Source organism: Brachyhypopomus gauderio, chromosome 1 (assembly GCF_052324685.1).
Source record: "Brachyhypopomus gauderio isolate BG-103 chromosome 1, BGAUD_0.2, whole genome shotgun sequence".
In the NCBI taxonomy this organism is placed as follows: domain Eukaryota; kingdom Metazoa; phylum Chordata; class Actinopteri; order Gymnotiformes; family Hypopomidae; genus Brachyhypopomus; species Brachyhypopomus gauderio.
In genome coordinates, this window is record NC_135211.1 from 27,260,550 (window position 1) to 27,281,105 (window position 20,556).

Sequence of the window (20,556 nt, forward strand, 5' to 3'; positions counted from 1 at the left end):
AATTATACTATTACTGGGGATGCAGGTGTGTTCCACATCGTTGACGGGGGGGGGGTGGCGCATGAGAATTGTTGACCGGGGGGGGGGGGTTGGCGAACGAAAAATGTTGACGTTGTTGAGGCTGTATACTCCAACGCTAGGAATCTAGCACTAGGACCCTGGAGTGGTTTTTTTCTGCAATCGCGCCAGAACAACTGAACAACACACACTTATAATAATTTAATGCCTCCCCTCATAAAATTCCAGACATTTTAAGACATTTTTAGGCCTTGAATATGGAAAACTAAATTTAAGACATTTTAAGGACCCGCGGGTACCCTGCCTGGAGGGCACGGGAAGGTGTCTTGGAAACTGAGACAAGGCTGTCTCACAGGAGACTGGAAGAAGCAACCACATGCCAGATAAAGCAGAGGTGAGATAGGACCCTTTCAACACCCCAAACACCATTAGAGAGGAATGAAGCATCAGGGAACTTGGGTATGATGGGGAAATGTGGTTGAGAGGAAAGTGACACATGACTGGTCAGGGGCTGGTGTCAGTCTGGATGGAGAGCGAGGCTTCTCCCAGTGGAAGGCAAACAGGATTAGCAGCTAGTCCATTATCCAGTTCATTTAGCAATTTGGATGTGAAGCAATTCATGTGAATATGTATATCTGGTGTAGTCAACCATCCAGAAATCATCAGGAGGACTGGGACAGGTCTTGTAATAGTATCATTACTTCCCTCATTTTATTAACCCCATGTCATTGGTTTAAATCACTCATATTGAAATGAGCATAATAAAAAAAAAATGGGTCACATAAGGCAAATAACGAGATCTACAACTTGCAAAAAAATCTTTTAGTAAAGTCAAATCTGACCAATTTAAGACAAAGACATTAACAAAACACTGCACAAAGGCAACAGATTCGCAATAAAGAAACTAGCAAGGAAGATGTAAGCACAGGCATCAGTTCTTAGGAAGTGTAAGTGGGGCATAGCTATCTGTTCTTAATGGAAGGTTAAAAAAAGAGAAGGGGAGTGGCCATTGCCATCTGTCGATGGGGGGGGAGGGCGTGGCCATCTGTCGATGGGGGGGGGGGAGGGCGTGGCCATCTGTCGATGGGGGGGGGGGAGGGCGTGGCCATCTGTCGATGGGGGGGGGGAGGGCGTGGCCATCTGTCGGTGGGGGGGGAGGGCGTGGCCATCTGTCGGTGGGGGGGGAGGGCGTGGCCATCTGTCGGTGGGGGGGGAGGGCGTGGCCATCTGTCGGTGGGGGGGGGAGGGCGTGGCCATCTGTCGATGGGGGGGAGGGCGTGGCCATCTGTCGATGGGGGGGAGGGCGTGGCCATCTGTCGATGGGGGGGGAGGGCGTGGCCATCTGTCCTTGATGGGAGGGCGTGGCCATCTGTCCTTGATGGGAGGGCGTGGCCATCTGTCCTTGATGGGAGGGCGTGGCCATCTGTTGGGATGTTCCTTGTTGGGAGGTGTGGCTATCTGTCCTTGTTGGTACGCAGGTCTGTGGTCAGCGGATCATGCTGAATGGTCTGGTGTAACATAAGTGCCAGCAGTCCTGCTCTGTTCGTCATCGCTGTCCTTACATTGCGCTCCTGTTCAAACAACTCATCTAGCTTGTACCACTATGACAAAGACAGGCAAGAAGAAACCAGTATGAGTTTTAAAGTTTAATTTCAAAGTCATTCCTCCGTCTAAAATGGTGTCAGTTGTTCAGTTCTAGGACCAGAAATTTTGACTGAACTAATAAGACGATTACAAAAGTTATTCAAAAGTTAAAATGAGGTTAATAAACACTGGGAAACTCTAATCTTCAATACTGTGGTCACCTTGAACCGAGAGTTATTGTAGAAGAGCAGTGGTTTAAAAACCAGAAAAACAGCTGCTTTAACACAAACATTCACAGTTGGTGCATAAGTCGTGCAGACGCGACCCACCACTCGGACACGCTCCAGGTCGACTTCGGCCCGGCGGAGTTTCTCCCAGCAGTAGTGCCGGTTGCACTTGCGTTTGGCCACCCTGCAATACTCTCCCGTTGGCTCAAAGACACTCCGCACTAGAGGACAACCGCACACCTCATCCACCGGCACCTGAGAACACGAGAGAGCTGGGTTACTGTGGGTGATTTCTTTCCACACCTTCCATACGTTTTTAGAAACATAAATCCAAGTGAACCAAACCATGCATGAGCTTTAATGTTTATGCATTTATGGTGAATAGTTTCTCACCTTGGGGTCTCTAGAGTGCTCTGGACATAAGACCTGAAGCCTCTTACAGTAGGTTTTACTCTGGGGGTTGTACACATCACAGAAGAGTCTGGTTGCCCTATGAATACAATTGTGAAAAATAAATAAAGGAATATTAAATAATTATAATGAATGAATGCATTCAAGTAAATGAAAACACAATGAGAGAGAATGAGTTTCTCTCACCCCTCTATTCGTGTGGGGAAAACGGAACCAAAAGACGTCTGGCTCTCATACTGTCCACAAATAATTTCAAAGTGCGGAAAATGGAGAAGAAGCAAAACAAAGAAAGGGAAAAACGTCATACAACACACTTTTAACAGAGACATCTGCAAATAAAAACGGAGGCAAAGAAGAAATGAAGGATGTTCACCTTAGCATAACACCTCTCCATGTGTCTGAGCGCCACCTTGGGGTTAATGGGGTGACTGCAAGACACGCAGAAGATCTGCAGATCAGTGTCTTCGCTTTCCGTTTCATTCACCTGAGGACGGACACACACACACACACACACACACACACACACACACACACAATCTTGCATCACGATGGCTGCTCTGAAAAGCAAGCGTGCTTGGGTGGAGCAGCTCATGGCGGGTGGCTCTCACCTCCTCATCCTGCTGCACCACCTGTTGCTTTGCGTTGGCGATGATGCCCTCCAGCTCGTGGAAGCGACGCTCCATCTCGGAGAGGCGCATGCGAGCCGCCTGCTGCTCCCGCCGGATCCGCTCCAGCTGCTTCCGCCCCAGCTCCTCGGCTACGCACGGGCTCTGCTGCCACTGCTGGATCCGCTGGGGCAGGATCTCGTAGATCCGACTACCGGACCAATACAAAAAAAAAAAAAAACGAGCTCAGATTCCCTTTTGCTGTAACAAGTCTTGCATTAGGTTTGAGATGGTACATTTTTGGCAAGACCTGATCTTGTCTGTGTGTTTTTAACGGACTGGGTCAGTTCATGCATTAAATGAGTCATTTCAGCGATATTTCAACATCATAACGGTCATACATTTCATCCCCCAGAAAGACCTTAAAGAGGCAAAACCTTACCTTGTCAGTCCTACCGTTTCAACTATTGTAATATTTCATCTTAAATTATGCATTTAAAAACTACTTTTAAAATGTATTAAAAGGACAAAGTTAAGAACAAAACCCTGATCAGAGATGGTGAATTCTGAAATCATCAACTGCTGGATTAAAAATGATTTAGTAGTCAAGTCTGCCTAAATAAATTAGCTAGCTAACAAAACACAAGCCAGCAAAGTTCTTCCATTATTTACAAGAGCTGAATACATTTACAGAGTTTCACCAAGGCTCTTTTCCAAATCGACTTGCACATACGTATATCAGAAAGCAAATAGTGAGAACAAACTTGGCAGCGAGCTTCATTCCGCAGTCCTCGGAGCAGTATTTCGAGTTTGGCCGCGCTGTTTCGATGCAGTTTGGGCCCAAGCACTGGTGCGAGTCTCCGCTGTGGTGGGTGTCGGCCCTGTCCCCGTGCCGTACGCGATCCTTGTGCTTCTGCTTCTGCCTGTGCCGGCGGGACTCCTTCTGTAAATGTAAATGTGCCACGTGGGTGGCCAGGACCGGGTGCTCTCAGGATCACATTGGTCATCTTTTAATCAGGCCTGCTCGGAGCAAGACTCAGCTTTACATACCTTTCTATCCAACTTCTTTTCTCTGCGCTTAACGTGTTTGATCTTCAGCGCTTTCTTCCGACGGGCAGGGCTGTAAACAGGGCCATCCTCATCCTCGCTACCCCACATCTATACATGCACGGGGGAAAAACATCCCCCACAAACTTCAGCACCATCATTTAGCACAATGTGCACCTAAGCATTAGGAACTACAAGTATATGTTGCTATACCACGTTTGGCTCTGTGAAATGCTGATAAAGCTCCATCTCATTCTCGTCGTAATCATCCAAATATCGTCTGTCTCTGTGCATCATGTTCTGCCTCCTCTCACGCAAGGAAAGCTCCTCATCACGCACACGCAGCATTTTCTGTGGAAATCATATTAAAATAAAAATCAGCGGTACTCAGGCAGAGAACAGCTACCCAACTTAAGGGATGTACTATGGATAAGGGAGATTACCCGTGCACGGACTACACACTGCCGCAGGCGACATTTCTGACGGATTTTATTTGGGCCCCCAAATTTTTTCATGTCCTTACAAAAGTCGCACTGAGCACAGTCCTCGGTGCGTCTGCAAGGTTCACATTCGCCACACATGCGTGCAGACCTCTTCACCTAACACAATACACCACAACAGCAAAATAGCACACACGATTTAATTGCTCATAAACATGTACCTGGATGTATGGGTACTTTATTCCATTTTATTTAGTAAATAAAGACATTAATTAGGACTTAAGACAGGTGAGCACAAGCATGCAACTAAAGCTTAAGAGAAGATTTGGGAAACTCACCTTAGATCCACGGCGTCTATCAAGTGTGAAGTCTGGAGTACTGGATCGTTTTTCTCCCTTTTCTGGTTCAAGCTCCTTCTCTCTTGTCTTCTTGAGCCGGTATTTTATCTCAAGGGATGGATCCATGTCTGAAGGGCAAGACAACTTTATATTAGCTGTTTGCTAAAGCTTTTAGAAACACTGTGACAAGTCAATACAAATATTTCATATGCAACATTTCCCACAGGTAAATTAACAATTACTGGCCAGATGTAAATTATGCAGGGAGGGCAGGAAAGGGCCACTCACCTTGGCATTGTTGACAGTACCACTCCCTTATAGCTTTGGCCATCTTCTCTGTCACATTTATACAGTGGCCATGAAACCACTCGTTACAGTTGTCACAACCACTGTGCACACACAAAGGCAGACATATGGTTTATTAGTGATGCAAACTTTCAGCGAAATGTGAATAGTGCATCTTTAAAGAGGACTGCAAGTCACACCCATGTTTCATTTACATCAATCTTACATCATAAAGCAGTTTATGTCAGATTTCCGACAAATGCAGTAGAGAGGTGCATTCTCCTCTTCTAAACCGCTGTTGTCCACAGTAGGAGGCTGGTCCATATCAGACATTTCGCTGTCCTTGGGTGGAAAAAGACAAGACCATTAAACACACGGAGGGTGATTAGAATCGCCTCATACGGCCATATTTTAAATTGAAATCTTAATAAATGCATTACCCTTAAGCAGTCAACGAACTCGCTTCACTCATGTCTTACGAAATATTAAAATGCTCTTAGAAATGCCTGATTACTTCAAAACGTGTAACCACTAGCTAGCTATTCATGACAGCGCAGACAGGAGACAAGCGAGCTAACAGTTACTATTCTCCTCCAACACACAACATTCTTAGTAGTTAATAACGTCAACAGTTTATGCTGCGAATAATCGCAGTCTTAACGTACGTAAATGTTTATTTCATTAATAATTACTAGCTGATAGGTTAAATGACATGTCAGATAGTTAGCTATGTAGCCCATCTCAGAAATAGTGCACTAAGCCTGCTGACCTAGCCAGTTAGCTAGCTAGCAAAGATTGCCATTTGAGTAAACTGAAAACGACGAGTTTATTATATAATCAGAGGCATGAACATGATTATTCTTACTGATACTCCAGGCATATAATCTTAACAGAAAAATATGTTTAGGATGATGTCTTCTCAACTTAACTAGCAGTCTAACTTACCATGGTCTCTCCCCGCGTTGCAGCTAGCCTGCTCGCTAACTAGCGTCGGAACCCGAAGCGCCTCGAGCGATTAAACGACCGGCTGATGACGTCAGTCCCTACGTTTATATAAATATAAGTTTGAAATGCAGAGATAATTAAGCTACTGAAACAATGTAAAATAATAGTGACCACAGTCGTCAGCGATGAACACGTCCTGGTAAACCCGGAGGCTAGCTAGCCAGTACAAGTTAGGAAACAAGCTAACTACAACCGTCCTGCCTGTTTTCATTTGTGGTCGTGACTGGTTGTTCATAATAAAAGTCCCATGCTTGTCAACATTTTTTTCCGACAAATGTATAAAGCTAAACAAAAATTACTAACATTATTAACATAATAATTTTTATTGGTAGGTGGATAATTATATTTATCTGTATTTTAGATTGGCGAATATTATTTTACGTCAAACAAAATCGCCCAGTGCACGAAGTTAAAAAAGACCTGTATTTAAATACGGGGAGTAGCCGCAAATTTTTGTAGCTACAAGATAAGAGCTCACTCCAGCAGTAAGAAGGGAAAACAGCGGCCGCTTGAGAAAAATATGAAACGGCTTTTCAAGGTTAGTTTTCCATTATTTTATTTAACGACAGTAGAAATTTCGGCTCACAGTTTAAAATACAGAAACCAAAAGGAATTCAATAGTTTTCCTCTTTGCAGATACGTTAATTTCTATGTGATATTGCATTTTAGAACAGTGAATAGACCAAAACAGAAAACTGATATTTAATAAGTTAATTTAAATCTGATAATTAAGCATGATAAACGCCTTTTATTTGATTACTTTATTTGATTACTTTGATTATTTGATTTTGTTTTGGGGAACAATGCTATTTAAAAATAATATAGGATATATCTATGATATTTTTATTGTCAAATTTTCAAACCTATGTATATGTATGTAGGCTATATATTAAATGTATTTTGTGAATAGATGTTAATAGATGTTAATAGATGTTTTGTTTCAAAACAAAGCCTTTGCGAATTGTGCAGACTTTTAAAAAGTGCTGTGCATTTTCTCAAAAACGCGATGGCTGAAGTAAGCAAAGATCGGCTATTAGCTTGCTGCTGAGATTTATTGCCCTGTGTTCACTGGTCTCCCTCTTTGCATCCATCGTGCCAGATTAATAATTTATTAATAACTGCTGTTTGGCGCTTCATTAGTGCAACACTGCTTGTCAAGGTTCTCAAACTAACAGAAACCATTAGTGAAAGGGTTGATCAGGCTGCAGCTGTAAGAAATAAATGAAAACATTAAAAGGATTTGCTTGTACTATGTTACTGCCATGTGTTTGCACTTTTGAAGCACTCTGTTTGCAGATGAGAATCACCTTTAACTTTTGCTCTTGTCCTTGACTCTTGAGTCTTTCATTAAATGTTCAGGAGTTCACAATGTTCCTGTGTGCACACTTTGCATCTGAGCACTACGACACTACACCACATCACTGAGGGTTTGGAAACATGGGCACTGAGCTGGATCTAAGTGGATTAAAATCGCCTCTCTTCAAAGATGACCTCAGTACGCCTGCAGACATCACTGGATCAACTGTGCAGTGCAGCAGTAAGAGCAGAAGGGGGCGCCGTGCATTTCAGGGGAATGTTCCTGAGGCTTCAGCTTAAGTTCATATGATGGTTTTCTTTCTCTGACGTAGGATCATCAGCAAGGGAGGGCGACAGAATTTGTCCTGGCATGGAAGACTATCCTCAGTCAACTACAAAATCTCTCCCTCTGGGTAAACCTATTCTAATAACATCTGTCCAGTAGTTTGGAGCTGGTGAAGGTGTATTTATTCTTTTTCATTGTCAGATTTAGCTTTTCAGAGCACAGGTGCTCCGGCAGAGCAGGAGCCGCCAGTCGGGGCTGTGAAGGAGGACAGGAACAGCAGGGTCCATCATACTCATCCTGTCTGCACACAGTTATCTGCATCCACACAGCCTCAAGGTTCTCTGTGCCCCACAAGCAAATCCTACAGGTTTCAGCACCATCGTCAAAGCCAAGAGTTACACTCCTGCACCTCTGAATCGAACACTCCACACAGCCTGCAGACAACTCACCGCCGACAGGTGGCTGGCGATGGTGAGATCTGACATCATTCTGACTTCTTCATGTTGGTTGTATGGTCATAGCCCAGGGATGTCAAAGTCAAATACACCGAGGGCCAAAAAAACAAATTTGCTACAAGCCGAGGGCCGGACTGGTTCAATGTTTATTAAAACATTGAAATGATTGCACATAGCCTATTGAACCAAGACCTAACACAGTGTATATTATTTCATGCTTAAATTTTCTTATGGATCTGTCAGTAATTTCAAGTGAAAATATTTTTCAACAAGCAAACATGAATAAAGTAATAAAGGTTTGAAAAGTGCTGGAATTTAAGCTAAAGCACTTGAAAATGCTTGAAATTGTAACTACTTCGTTTCACAACAAATAGCTATCTGACTGAACAGTTCTCTTTTATTACGTTAACAAATACGAGCCTCTTGTAATTCCAGGACGAAACATGAGAGAACGTGAAGACGTTAATATTGGGCGTTTTGAAAATAAACAACCATTAAATAATGTGAATAAAAAGCGAATTATTTCGAATCATTTCGAGTATATGTATAAATATTTAACTTAATTAAGTTTAACGTGCTGGGAAATATTGAAATGGACCTTGAAAGTGACGTACAAGTGCTTGAATTCCACCTTATAAAGGTGTATGAACCCTGAAAACATGACTTTGTTCATTGCGCTGAGGCGCGGCGCTCGCAAAGTACAAAATTCGAGAGATGCACGACCTCGCGAATCGACAGCGCGCAAGACGCTCGCGCACGAGCTGAGCCACTGCGATTACGTTATTTTCGCCGCGCTGACCCTCGCCGCTTGTGCGCGCTGCAGTGACTTTGCGGGCTACCGTTGCATTGTGGGAAATGTAGTGTTTGTGCGTGCAAAACACCAGCGGGCGGCTGTGGCCTGCGGGCCGGTTCTAACAGTAATTAAATATCATCCAGGGGGCCATAGATAATCAATTCACGGGCCGGATCTGGCCCGCGGGCCTTGACTTTGACATATGTGTCATAGCCCATATCCAGTTAAAAGAGCTTAAACGAGGTCTGTAGCATCTCCCCATATCCCGGCCAAGGGAATATCCTCTGCTTCTGTTCTTAACACAATGGAGCCAAAGACTCTCAAATGCTGGTCATCAGCCTCATGTGTGCTCCTTAAACCCGTGAACAAAACCCAATACACCATTTTATCCTATGTCATATATTCTTCCTCTTCTTCCTCTTCTTCTAGACCCGTGTGCATCTTTGGTGCTGGCTTGTCTGTTCTGTCAACTTCAGGACTGTTTGATTGCGATGGGAGACGGCTGTCAGGTCTGCGTGGGTGGCCTGTGCTCAGCGCTGTGCTCTAGAGCATGCTGCTGTGATCCATCCTCTCTGGAGTCTTTTCTGGAAGTGTGTCCCTGCTGTGAGCCCACCAGCTGTCTCCATGCCCACTGCTGCCTGTGTAGAGGAGCCGGTGTGGACACTTCCATATGTGACTTATGTATTCATGCTACCGAATGTCTGGAATTAGGCATGGAAATATCTCAGCTCCTTTTCCACTGAAGCCCTCTACAGTATGTATCAGAGCAGTCGGTAAATGATGATGATTGATAGGGAACCTGATCTTCTGGGGACAGTGTGAGAAGCATGTGAATCCACTGTGAAGAGAGAAAGGCTGTGCGCTCCCCCCTCCCTCACAATGCAGTCTTAACAGTTACTTAGCATGTCAACAGCATCTTTACAGTATGACAGAACCCGATCACCCTCCTCAGAAAAAGTCACTGGTCTTCATGGTGTACTTACTTATGCTCATTTGCCACGTTGACATTCATTAACTTGTTGGTATTTATAGCCAGATTATCATTTATTCTTACAAAGACTTCTGCAGAGATCATTTGTTTCAAGTACAAGTTTGTGTATGTGGATGCTACAGAAATTGGGGAAGCGTGATCAGTGGGTTGGAGGGAAGACGGCCCCAGAGAGACAGCTGTCCAACTTCACTTTTATTTTATATGGTTTTATTCAGCTGGAAACCAAACTACTTCATGAGGAGAGCAGGACACAGTCCATGTATTAATAAGTGCATCTGTGCCACTCTTCCTAATACAATAAACAGTGACCCCTCACAGCCACAGTGAAGTCGTCTTTATGAGCTGCTTTGACTGAAAGCGTGAAGAATCTGTCCCCTGAGAGACATCACCTCCATTAGCTGTGGTATGACTGCAAGAGTGCTGAGACAACTCTGGGAAAGGCTCTTTGAGCAGGTGCCTCAGACACCAAGTGCATGGAGAAAATTATTAGCACTTAGCTGATGACAGGCAAGACAGGGTCAATGCACGCTGTAGTTCCCCTCATGTAATTTACACTTTGCCCTCAAAACAGCCAAAAAGCCTTTGGGCACTGACACCTCCATTGCAGCGAGCACTGACCAAGAAGCCACCAAAGATGCTGGTAACAAACGCTGTATTGGCTGACAGGTTCATCTTTTTTGTTTTAGTCAAAACTATAATCAAGAAACACAGAAGGGTGAAGACACACAATTTTTATTGCAATCTATAGTATTATAGTATTACTTTGTGTTGGTCCAAACACACCAAGAACAAAAAGTCCAATTATAAAATATCCTTATTTGTAAATTAAAATATGTGTAAAATATGCTCATTGTAAATATATCAAAGAATATAAAAAATCCCTTTTATTTCACCAATACAAGACAGGTTTACACTGCACCGAAGCATAATTTTAATATACATTAAGGTTATGAACATATTCAGTATTTTTAGAAGACAGGCCCACTGCGCAGGGCATCATGCCTTTCTATTGTGCACTGGTCTGTGTTTTGCAACACAACTGTACAGATTGCATTGATTGGTTAACTACTAAAAACATGACTGTACAGATTGCATTGATTGGTTAACTACTAAAAACAGAACTGTACAGATTGCATTCATTGGTTGACTACTAACAAAGGAGCACCAGCTTGGGAGATGTTAACTGGCTGAAGAAATAATTGAGCAGTGAGAAGTCCGAGCTGTACGTGTGTACAGTGAGAACAGTCCGAGCTGTACGTGTGTACAGTGAGAACAGTCTGAGCTATACGTGTGTAAAGTGAGAACAGTCTGAGCTATACGTGTGTATACTGAGAACAGTCCGAGCTGTACATGTCTGCAGTGAGAACAGTCCGAGCTGTACGTGTGTACAGTGAGAACAGTCCGAGCTATACGTGTGTACAGTGAGAACAGTCCGAGCTGTACGTGTGTACAGTGAGAACAGTCCGAGCTGTACGTGTGTACAGTGAGAACAGTCCGAGCTATACGTGTGTATACTGAGAACAGTCCGAGCTGTACATGTCTGCAGTGAGAACAGTCTGAGCTGTACGTGTCCGCAGTGAGAACAGTCAGAGCTGTACGTGTGTACAGTGCGAACAGTCCGAGCTGTACGTGCATACAGTGCTAATGCTATAAAACTCAAGGTCTTGCTGTGCAGCATAAGAACATCTCCCACTCTGTGCCTCAGACATCTCAAAAGAAAAAGGAAATTAATCACAGGGTTCAAGTCTATGTGGATCAAATCCATGTTAGAAACATTATAAACATTTTACAACCATAAATATTTATTTTTACTATCTGTACAAAGCATGTGTATGTCATTTTGTACTTTTTCCATAAACATGTTTTTTTCTGTTTATTTCTCTGTTAACGTAGCCAATGATATTCCTGATCATCACTAAAGGCACAAGTATGAGTATGGCTTACTGCTGTGTGTTCAGGGACAGCAGCTCGTCTCCAACAGTTATAATCACACTAACGTTTCAAAGACCAACACACATTATTATTCCCACTGACTGCTGGTACAAGCACTCCAGGCAGAGGTAGGTCCTACAGCAGATACAACTGAAAAGCTGTTTGTGTCACATGAAATATCCGAGATAACTGCTGCAATGCATAGAAGAATAAATCATTTTTGTAACGGTGTAAACAGGGTATAAGATATATTCCCCTGTAAGTTATTACAAATGTGACAAAATGTAACTGCTCACCGAGTTCCCAGTCCACAGAGAATAATTTAAAACGGACCAATTGTGTTGGGATGTGGAGAACTTTCTGAATGACCAAGCACCAGTCCTAAATGAGCATTTACCATATTTCTCATAAAAGGTTAATCATTATTAGTATTGCATTATCATATCACTTTGCATCAAAGTCACTATAACAATATTTAGCTGCAAAAACTCCCTTTGGTATTAAAAAATCTATCCAGTTCATGTAGTCATGGAAATCCACTTTTTTCTCATTTCCCAGTCTCATCTTCTAAACGAACATGCAAACACATGCACGCACACTCACACACATTCACATGCACTCACACACATTCACATCTGCTCGAAAACACACACACCCACACACGCACGTTCACACACATTCACATTTTGTATTTAGGGGAGACAAGTCAACACATGCACAGATTTCACTGCTCTCACTGTACTCTCTAAATGAGTCATAAAGGCGAATAAATACAAGCCTGTTTTTGCAGAGGCATTTTTTTAGTTCTTTACATAATTCATAAAAATGGCTACAATACCTGACTGCTTAGAATAAACTGTTATGAGTTAATTTTGCAGCAAGAAACCACATAATTTTGTAAATAAATTCTCACAAAAGCTGAAAGAATACATCATTCTGCACTTCACTAGATGCCACAACGGGAGAACACATCAGCATCCGCTGCTGAAAACTGCGCTGACCTCTACACTCAACCCCCAAGTCCCCGACTCCGCGTCCACCACGTCATCCTGTCACAAGTCCTCGTCCATGCTGAAGCTGCTCCGTCGACTGCTGGCCTTGGAGGCGCCAGGAGAGGCGGAGGAGAGGAGCGGCTCGGCCGGCCTCCCCGGGGACAGCGTGCAGCCCTCCTCCATCAGCATGTCTCCCAGGCTGACGTCCGGGTACAGGGCGGCGGCACCAGGGTCGTCCAGCTCGCCGAAGTTCAGCGCGCCCAGGTCCAGAGGAGCGTCTAGGCCCATGCCGACGGGAGAACCAGAGGGCGGCGGGGACAGGAAGGTGGAAGGGACGGTCTGCCCCAAAGCCCCGTCCAAACTCAGGGCGGAGAGGCCGAGGGGCGGCCCTGGGGCGCTGGGCAGAGTCTGGCTGGCTGGCGTCTGCTGCTGGAGGAAGGGGGTGTCTGAACTGAGGCCACGTGACATGGGGCCAGAGAGACCATGGAGCCTGGCCTGCATCTCTAACTCCTACACACACACACACACACACAAACAAATACAATTATTTATGTTATGATTGTGTTTATATATTATTATTCTTAGCAATATTGCATTAATAATAATTTCAATAAACAAACGGCAGCAGATCACTTGTGCAGCTGCACTCAGCTGTAATCTGCCGTAAGGCCTGAGTGGATCACGGGATCAGCTACTGAAACCTTACAAGTTCAGCAAGCTACTCAAAGTGATCACATCAGGCTCCGCCCTAGTGCCCCAACCCCTGTGCTGGGACGTAGCTCTGCCGCAGAGCTCTGGCCACACCCTGCTGGCGCTGCCGAGGGAGCTACGCCCACAGGCGCTGTGGGTGGGGGCTGGTCTGAAGGTGGGGGCACCTGGATGCGCATCAGCAGGGTCTGGTTGGCGTGCTCCAGTTTCTTTTGCTTCTGCTCCACCTCTTTGGCTCTCTGCTGCTCCTTCTGCAGTTTGCGTATGTAGTCCACAGATGCCTTCAGGATGGTGCCCTTATTCCAACGCATCTCCCTGCCAACACGCATACAGTATTACAAAAAATCTGACATTATTATTCATTCACTCAGTCAAGATTCTCGATAATGCATAAAAAAGGCGAAAGGACTGACGGGTCACTTGACTTGGGGATGAGTGCACCCAGCTCCTTAATCCGGTCGTTTATGTTAAATCTTCTCCTTCTTTCAACTGCACGGGAGGATGTGACAGTAATTAAAGCCCTCAAAGTCAAACACACAGAGACACAGAAGCGGACACTACGAGCTGACGAGGAAGGAGTTGAGCTCACTCAGATTGTGGTTGTCTTTCTTCTGCCTCTCTTTTATAAAAGCCTTGGCCTCCACATCTACACCAAAAAAAAAAAAACAAAACAGATTTATATACACATTTCATAACCGAGTGCCAAATACACATAAATAAAGATGGCTTCATGCATAATACATTGGGCAATTTAGCATGGCAAACAGAACACTTAGCCCAGCTCTCAAACATCAAACACTAATGAAATATTCTGACATAGTCCCAAGTGGAGTATGAAGGGTCATTACCGCTTAATTCTGTTTTGATCTTGGGCAAATCTGCGGGGCAGGAGTTACTAACGGTGATGGTAGGGGTTGCCATGCCAGGACTATTGTAGACTTCCAGCAAGTTGCCTGGCAACTGGAAAAACAGAACAGCAAACATCTAAATTAACAGCCGGACAATGAGTCTCCGGTACCGAGGGGCCTCAGTGACAGCACAGTTCTTCCCAGTGCTGTTTAAAACCCTAGATGGCCATCTGTGTGCCACAGCTACATTTTAAACTGTGTCTGTGTGTTTGAAAAACACAGAGAGAATGTTATTTGCTAATAAGTCTTGCTTAATTAGATCCATGATTATCCATATTAATGCCAAACCAGATTACTCTATTGCCAGCATGAACAGATGTAGACGGGGAAATTTCAGTCCAGAGATGTCGGATCTGTTCAGCTACTCCACAAGGGTTTTGCGGTTCTCAATGAGAAAACCCTGATGTTGCGTCTGCCATGTTTTAAGAGTTGCATATGCAGTCCTGTTGAGGAGAGGGGAGGGGAGAGAGGAGAGGGGAGGGGAGAGAGGAGAGGGGAGGGAGGAGAGAGGGGAGGGGAGGGAGGAGAGAGGGGAGGGGAGGGAGGAGAGGGGAGAGAGGGGAGAGGGGAGGGGAGGGGAGAGAGAGGAGAGAGGGGAGAGGAGAGGGGAGGGGAGAGAGGAGAGGAGAGGGGAGGGGAGAGAGGAGAGGGGAGGGGAGGGGAGAGAGGAGAGGGGAGGGAGGAGAGAGGAGAGGGGAGGGAGGAGAGAGGAGAGGGGAGGGAGGAGAGAGGCTGCACCAGCGAGGACAGACATGGCGAGGGATACCCTCACAAACGTCTGACCATAGCAGGCATGGGGCACGAGCTTGATGTGACTGAGCCCTGTAGTGGATACTAGTTATAATCCAAAGACAAACCCCAACCCTGACCCTAAGAGACCAAGCCATACCCTTATCTTAACCCTAACAAACCCCAACCTGACCCCAAGAGACCAAGCCATACCCTAATCCTAACTCAGACCTGAGCATTGTATGGTCCGTGGGCCACATCCGGCCCTCTGACCGGTGAGATCGATGATAAATTAGAACTCAAAAGTAAATGCATGACTATGACACCTATTACACTTTGATAAGTGCATGAAATAAAACACTGCTTTTATTCTGTCCGGTCAGTACGCTCATGCATCTTCACTCAAATGTGTTGGACAGTTTCAAGAAATCAGCTCTTAGCTCTATATGTCAGCTAACAGTAGAAAAGAATGATTGATACACAATGCAGTTTTTAACAAGGAATGGACTTCTAAATATTCATTTACTGAAGTAAAATGTAAAGAACAGTTATTACGAGAGTAAACATGAGAGTAAACACTAAAGCAATGGTTCCCAAACTTTTTCTGCTCTTTTAGTACATGAGAATATTTTTGCGCCCCCCTCCCCAAATTTGACACATGTGCACGTTTTACTTCCAAGCTCCGCGCCCCCCCTGCAATAGCTCCGCACCCCATTTTGGGAACCACTGCACTAGAGTAAACACTAGAGTAAACATGAGAGTAAACATGAGAGTAAACACGCAGAGAAATACAAGAAGTAGAACCTGCATGGGAGTCTGAAAATGTGCTAGTGAAACTGCAAAGGCAGCAAGGATGTTTTACAGAGCTGCACTCGTCCAGAGATGCAACAGTCAGGACCAGCAGTGTGATATCTCACAACACTGCAAGAAACAGTAAGACATGCTTTGATGGGGAGTGCGTCCAAGGACGACTGATTGTTTTAGCAGTGCTCATTTGTATTGAAAAATAAGAAGCGTTTGCAAACATGTCCCTCTTCAGGCAAACCCCAACAAAACGGATCGAGGGGAATTTGAATATTCAGCCACAAAACAAAGCAGTTTTTAATTTTTTTTTCTTGGTTCTGGATGAGCGTCATGATGGTACAGCCCAGTTACTGACCCATACATGTGAAGCTGTGGTGATACAATCCAGTTACTGAGCCCAACCCTAAGAGACAAACCCGAACCTTAATCCTAACCCTAACCAAAGCCAAATCCTAATCCTAACCCTAACCCAAACCAAACACCAAATCCAAACACTGCAATGATTTGGATTTTTTCAATTGTCATTTTCGTTTTCATCTTTATATTATAGCACAAATCTTAAACAATATAAATATAAAGCTACCTTCAAATAACCTGAGGATATACAACCCTATAAACAGCTGGTGTCTCAATGAGACACATGACCTCCATATCTTAATGTCATGGTCAGCCAATGCTCTCTGTTCATGAAGATATCAGAACCCCTCAGAGCCTGGAAGTATGTTTGGTGGCTGTTCAATATAGCATCACATTCCTGAATGTGGCCTTCTTATATAACATTTAAAGAGACACTGTGCTATCAAAGCCATTATATCCATGTCACCTGAAAACTCTAGTATACTCTAGCCCTAGTTTTAAGTACACCAAGATGTATACTGAAACACACATTAAAATGTCCTGGATATTTCTGTCTGTGGCAACAGTTTGCTGTAGTTGAAGTAGACAGGCATTAAATGCATGATGTGGGCCTGTTTAATAACTACATGTAACCTCAAGAAAACCCTATGTAAAATGTATTCAGCAGATTTTCAGATTAGGCAAATCTAACTTAAAAAAAAAGGAAAAAAAAAGAAAAGTTTTTCCACCCCAAACAGAAATATGACACTCTCACCGCTTCCTGGTTCTCTAGAGCAGTTCCCCAGTTGTTTGTAGATAGTTCACACACCAACTTTACTCTCCATGACTGAAACTGTCTACTTCCTCAAATGATTTGTCTATTAACATACTCTTATATTAACATATACTCATATTCTTTAAACCAATACTTGCTTTTTTTTCCTTTTTGTTTTGCTCCTGTAAAGTCAACCTCATAAATCCAGTGTCTAAACCCAAAAGTGAAACAAACAGAAATTTCCCCCTCTACAAACTGGAATTCCAATTCACCTGATACTGCCAAGTCAACAAAAGATTGTTAACAAACTTTGTTACAATTCTGTGACCCCTCTGTGAAAAAGACCTTACTTACACTGCTGATGTATTAAAATAAACCTGGTGAATGAATCACTGTGTGACAAGAACATTCAAATTAAAGTTTCATATCACCAAACAACTTACTGTGTTGGGAAGTTGTAATCCTGAGTCTATCAATGACATTATGTCATCATTGAAGCTAGATTCAAGGCTAATGATGTCATCAATTACATCATCAATCTGAGGAAAGTTCAGCAGAAGAAAAACAAATTACACATTGGACATTACAAATATGGAATAATAGAAAGAGGTTTCATGTATTCAGACAACGTGAATATTAAGAGTGCAGTGTACTGTCCCTGCTGTGTGTGCTCTGTTGTCAGACACAGTGTGTGGTGGGTTCAAATGAGAGACGGTTCAGAGGACGTCCGTGTGCCACATGTGAGGACTGGGATAATTAGGGTCCCTTTGTGATAATATATTACACCACATAATGCCAGCCAGTCCATGATTGGCAATACGGGTTCACTAAGGACATAATACATTATTTACAAATGGCAATTACAACAATAGAGGCTCTACAGCTCACACAAATCATCGTTCAGACAGCATGGAGGCATTACACTGGAGCATCTGAAGAAGACTAAATGTCAATCATATACCACAGGGCCCATGGAGCCCTTTTGTGGTCTGATCCTGGCTCATACACCTGACTAAAACGTGTGATAATGACCTTAACAGCTGAATCAGGTATGACAGACCAGGACAAACATTCAACCTGGTGCCAACAATGGGAATGACAGTCTCTGGTGCAGAGTGCCACTCTGAAGTCAGGTACCTCCTCTTTGTTGGATCCCAGGTTGAGCAGTGCCATCGGGCTGTTGGGGGCACTGCTGGCAGAGGGCGCCATTTCAGGGGCAGAGCTGGACTGTGGCAGTGTGGAGACATTAAGGGTCTGAGTGGCTACTTTAGTGCCCAGGGTGGTGGAGAGGTACTGCTTCACTTGCTGGCGCTGTGCCTGCTGAATATGGTACTTGGTTGGGTTTTCCAAATGAGTCTGCACCTAGAGGAACAAATTTAGGCCAAATCATCATCAATACGCCGGCACACAGATTGAGATAACGGAGAGACGTGATGAATGTGCACCAGCAGACTAACCTTCAGCACCTCCACTGGAACCTGTGCTGGGGGAGGTCGGGCCCCGGGGGCAGGGACAGTGACGGAGATGGCTGGGGTGGAGTCTGGGGGGCGGAGCTGAGCAGCCGACGCCTGCTGCTGCGCCTCGCGCCGCTCCTGCTCCTGAGCCTGCTCCCGCATCAGCTGTTGCCGCAGCAACACGCGTGACGTCATCTCTCCGCCCACCACAACGATGTGTTAGACAACTTGGTGAGGACCTGCTAGTGAGACAGGGGAAGAGTCAAGAGTCCAGCATCCAACTTCAGTGACCCTTTTTTCCCAGTGCAAAAGTACGTTACATTGATGAGGGAAGGGATCGAATGTGTTATGTGGTACCTGTGCACTGTACACTTAAGGTGGTGACTCTGATAAAAAATGTAAATGTAAATATTTACATAGATATTAGATATTTACCTGATCCACTGAAAAAATGATCACTTGGTGATATTTTTTAAGCTTTTAAAATTATATATTATATAAGCTTTAAAAAAAATCATTCACAGTGTAATGAAAATATGGGCATATCTAGAAACGTCTGTCAAAGGGCACACACCTTTAGACAATTTCTGTCAGTCAGCAAAGGGCCATGCAATTTGGCTGAGTCACTAAACTCTCCAATAGCTTCTGAATAAAGGGAAGCGTAATCCATCATCCCATACACTTTAGAAACTTTAGAAAGAACTAGTTTATAAGGACACAGAGATTGTCAAAATTGCAGTGAATTACAGTTTCCAGAGTGCTACAGCGAAATTTCATGTTAGCTAGCTACATATATACATACACAGTGCAGTTACCTGTAATCATCTTCGTATATATTTATAGTTTTTTAGCTTGGCACATGTATGCCTGAACACACTCCAAACGGTTTATCTAGTTATCAGCTTGCAGTCGTGGATTTTTTTGGACCAGTAAATAAATAAACACCCCCCCCCCCCCCCCCCCCCCCCAAACAACAACAGAAGTACGACAACATTCGCTCTCATTTACTACCCGGCTAATAAATAGCTAAGCTGATAGCAAGTAAAACACTGGCAGTATACATGAACGTTATACGTCTTTATAAAACGGATTTTTACCTCAAAGTTAAACAACTCTGTTCCAATATCAGCGGTGCCGGCTAGTTTCGTTAGCCATCTTCCGATGACAGCCTGGGAAAAGCGCCGGCTGAGCTCTGACAGCTAAACGCCTGCTGTCAGGACGCAGCTGCGCTAGCGGCGTAGCCAAGGCCCCGACCTAGCTAAACATGTACGTCCACAACGAAACACTCACTCCGAGGAGAGAGGGAGGGCCGATTCAAAGTCATCAAAACACTGCTGGTAGTTTAACGGTAACTGGCGAATAAACACACAACAGAGAAGTTAGCATGTTGGCTAATGCGGTTAACGCAGGGACGTTAGCCAAACTTAGCTAGCTGACCTTTTCGCTACTTGGCCATTAGCCATTAGCTTGGTAGCTGCCGACGCAATGTAAGCTCACGTTTGTGATTTTAGCGCGTCAAACTTTTAAGTGTCACGTTTAACATCATCATGGATAAAAACAGAAGTACGCGAGTTTCACTGGATAAAGGAGTTGCTAACTCCATTACAGCGTGTTTGCTAACTGGCTAACACGGTCCCACGTCAGTCACCTAGTCAACGCGTTTTTTGAAGCACGCACACTCGGAAAAAATAACAAACTGAGAACTTGTATCGTAAACAGCAAGCTATCCGCCTTACCTTAAACTTGAACGTTGATGCCCTGCCCTTAAACTCAGCCGATGCCTCGTTAGCCAGCTTACCCGTTTGGAAAAGTAAGAGGAGAATTCAGGGCGCAGATGTAAGGTTAGCTAGCTAGTCTCCGTCCTTCCCATAACAGTTTCCTTGTTTTGACTAAGGGTCTTGGCCCCTATGGCAGACTGTCATTCCGCGTATTCCGTTTCTCTTCGCCCTCGACGTAGTTGAATACAGTTGTAAAATTATTACTAATATAATAAATGTAAATTTCTACAGAAATAGTTCCCTGGCACAAATACAACTCTACGTACTAACAGTTGGGAAACCCCCAACTAGGAACCACTTGCAGTGATGTAACTTTCAGTGACATAAAAAGCCGGGTAAATTATTCCTGTGTTCGCACA

At 44.2% G+C, this 20,556-nt stretch overlaps 2 protein-coding genes across 6 annotated transcripts; both read right to left on the bottom strand.

Moving 5' to 3' along the window:
- Positions 1–1,240: 1,240 nt before the first annotated feature.
- On the bottom strand, positions 1,241–6,170 carry cxxc1b (CXXC finger protein 1b). Of its 2 annotated transcripts, none has more exons than XM_077007096.1 (14): positions 5,901–6,170; positions 5,182–5,297; positions 4,959–5,059; positions 4,671–4,798; positions 4,336–4,491; positions 4,106–4,243; positions 3,896–4,003; positions 3,610–3,785; positions 2,849–3,056; positions 2,614–2,724; positions 2,427–2,476; positions 2,223–2,319; positions 1,932–2,084; positions 1,241–1,619 (listed from the first exon to the last, which is right to left on the bottom strand). In XM_077007096.1, the coding sequence occupies exons 1-14, from the start codon at positions 5,901–5,903 to the stop codon at positions 1,473–1,475; spliced, it is 1,692 nt and encodes a 563-aa protein (XP_076863211.1). In that variant the 5' UTR covers positions 5,904–6,170; the 3' UTR covers positions 1,241–1,472. The 2 variants fall into 2 exon arrangements, with proteins under 2 accessions (XP_076863211.1, XP_076863205.1); XM_077007090.1 differs by having other exon boundaries at positions 1,242–1,619; positions 3,610–3,788.
- Positions 6,171–10,534: 4,364 nt separating this feature from the next.
- Positions 10,535–20,294, bottom strand: tfe3b (transcription factor binding to IGHM enhancer 3b). 4 transcript variants are annotated; one of them, XM_077007117.1, is made up of 9 exons: positions 20,156–20,294; positions 18,423–18,658; positions 18,103–18,327; positions 17,409–17,504; positions 14,262–14,373; positions 14,003–14,059; positions 13,827–13,902; positions 13,581–13,728; positions 10,535–13,215 (listed from the first exon to the last, which is right to left on the bottom strand). In XM_077007117.1, exons 2-9 carry the CDS (start codon positions 18,612–18,614, stop codon positions 12,766–12,768), a joined length of 1,356 nt encoding a protein of 451 aa, XP_076863232.1. In that variant the 5' UTR covers positions 18,615–18,658; positions 20,156–20,294; the 3' UTR covers positions 10,535–12,765. The 4 variants fall into 4 exon arrangements, with proteins under 4 accessions (XP_076863232.1, XP_076863223.1, XP_076863251.1 ...); XM_077007108.1 differs by having other exon boundaries at positions 18,423–18,661; XM_077007136.1 differs by lacking the exon at positions 20,156–20,294 and adding an exon at positions 19,517–19,657 and having other exon boundaries at positions 18,423–18,661.
- Positions 20,295–20,556: the final 262 nt, after the last annotated feature.

Bases quoted from the DNA above. Each gene is read 5' to 3' on its own strand.
- cxxc1b (XM_077007090.1), bottom strand. The intron at 3,057-3,609 runs GTTTGTTCTCAC...TTGGTCCGGTAG, and splicing joins GGAATGAAGCTCGCTGCCAA to TCGGATCTACGAGATCCTGC. The intron at 2,725-2,848 runs GTGAGAGCCACC...GTCCGTCCTCAG, and splicing joins TGGTGCAGCAGGATGAGGAG to GTGAATGAAACGGAAAGCGA.
- tfe3b (XM_077007117.1), bottom strand. From the start codon at position 18,614: ATGACGTCACGCGTGTTGCTGCGGCAACAGCTGATGCGGGAGCAGGCT. The intron at 14,374-17,408 runs GTAAGTTGTTTG...CTGTTTTTCCAG, and splicing joins GATTACAACTTCCCAACACA to TTGCCAGGCAACTTGCTGGA. The intron at 13,216-13,580 runs GTGCCCCCACCT...GTGTGTGTGTAG, and splicing joins CCCTGCTGATGCGCATCCAG to GAGTTAGAGATGCAGGCCAG.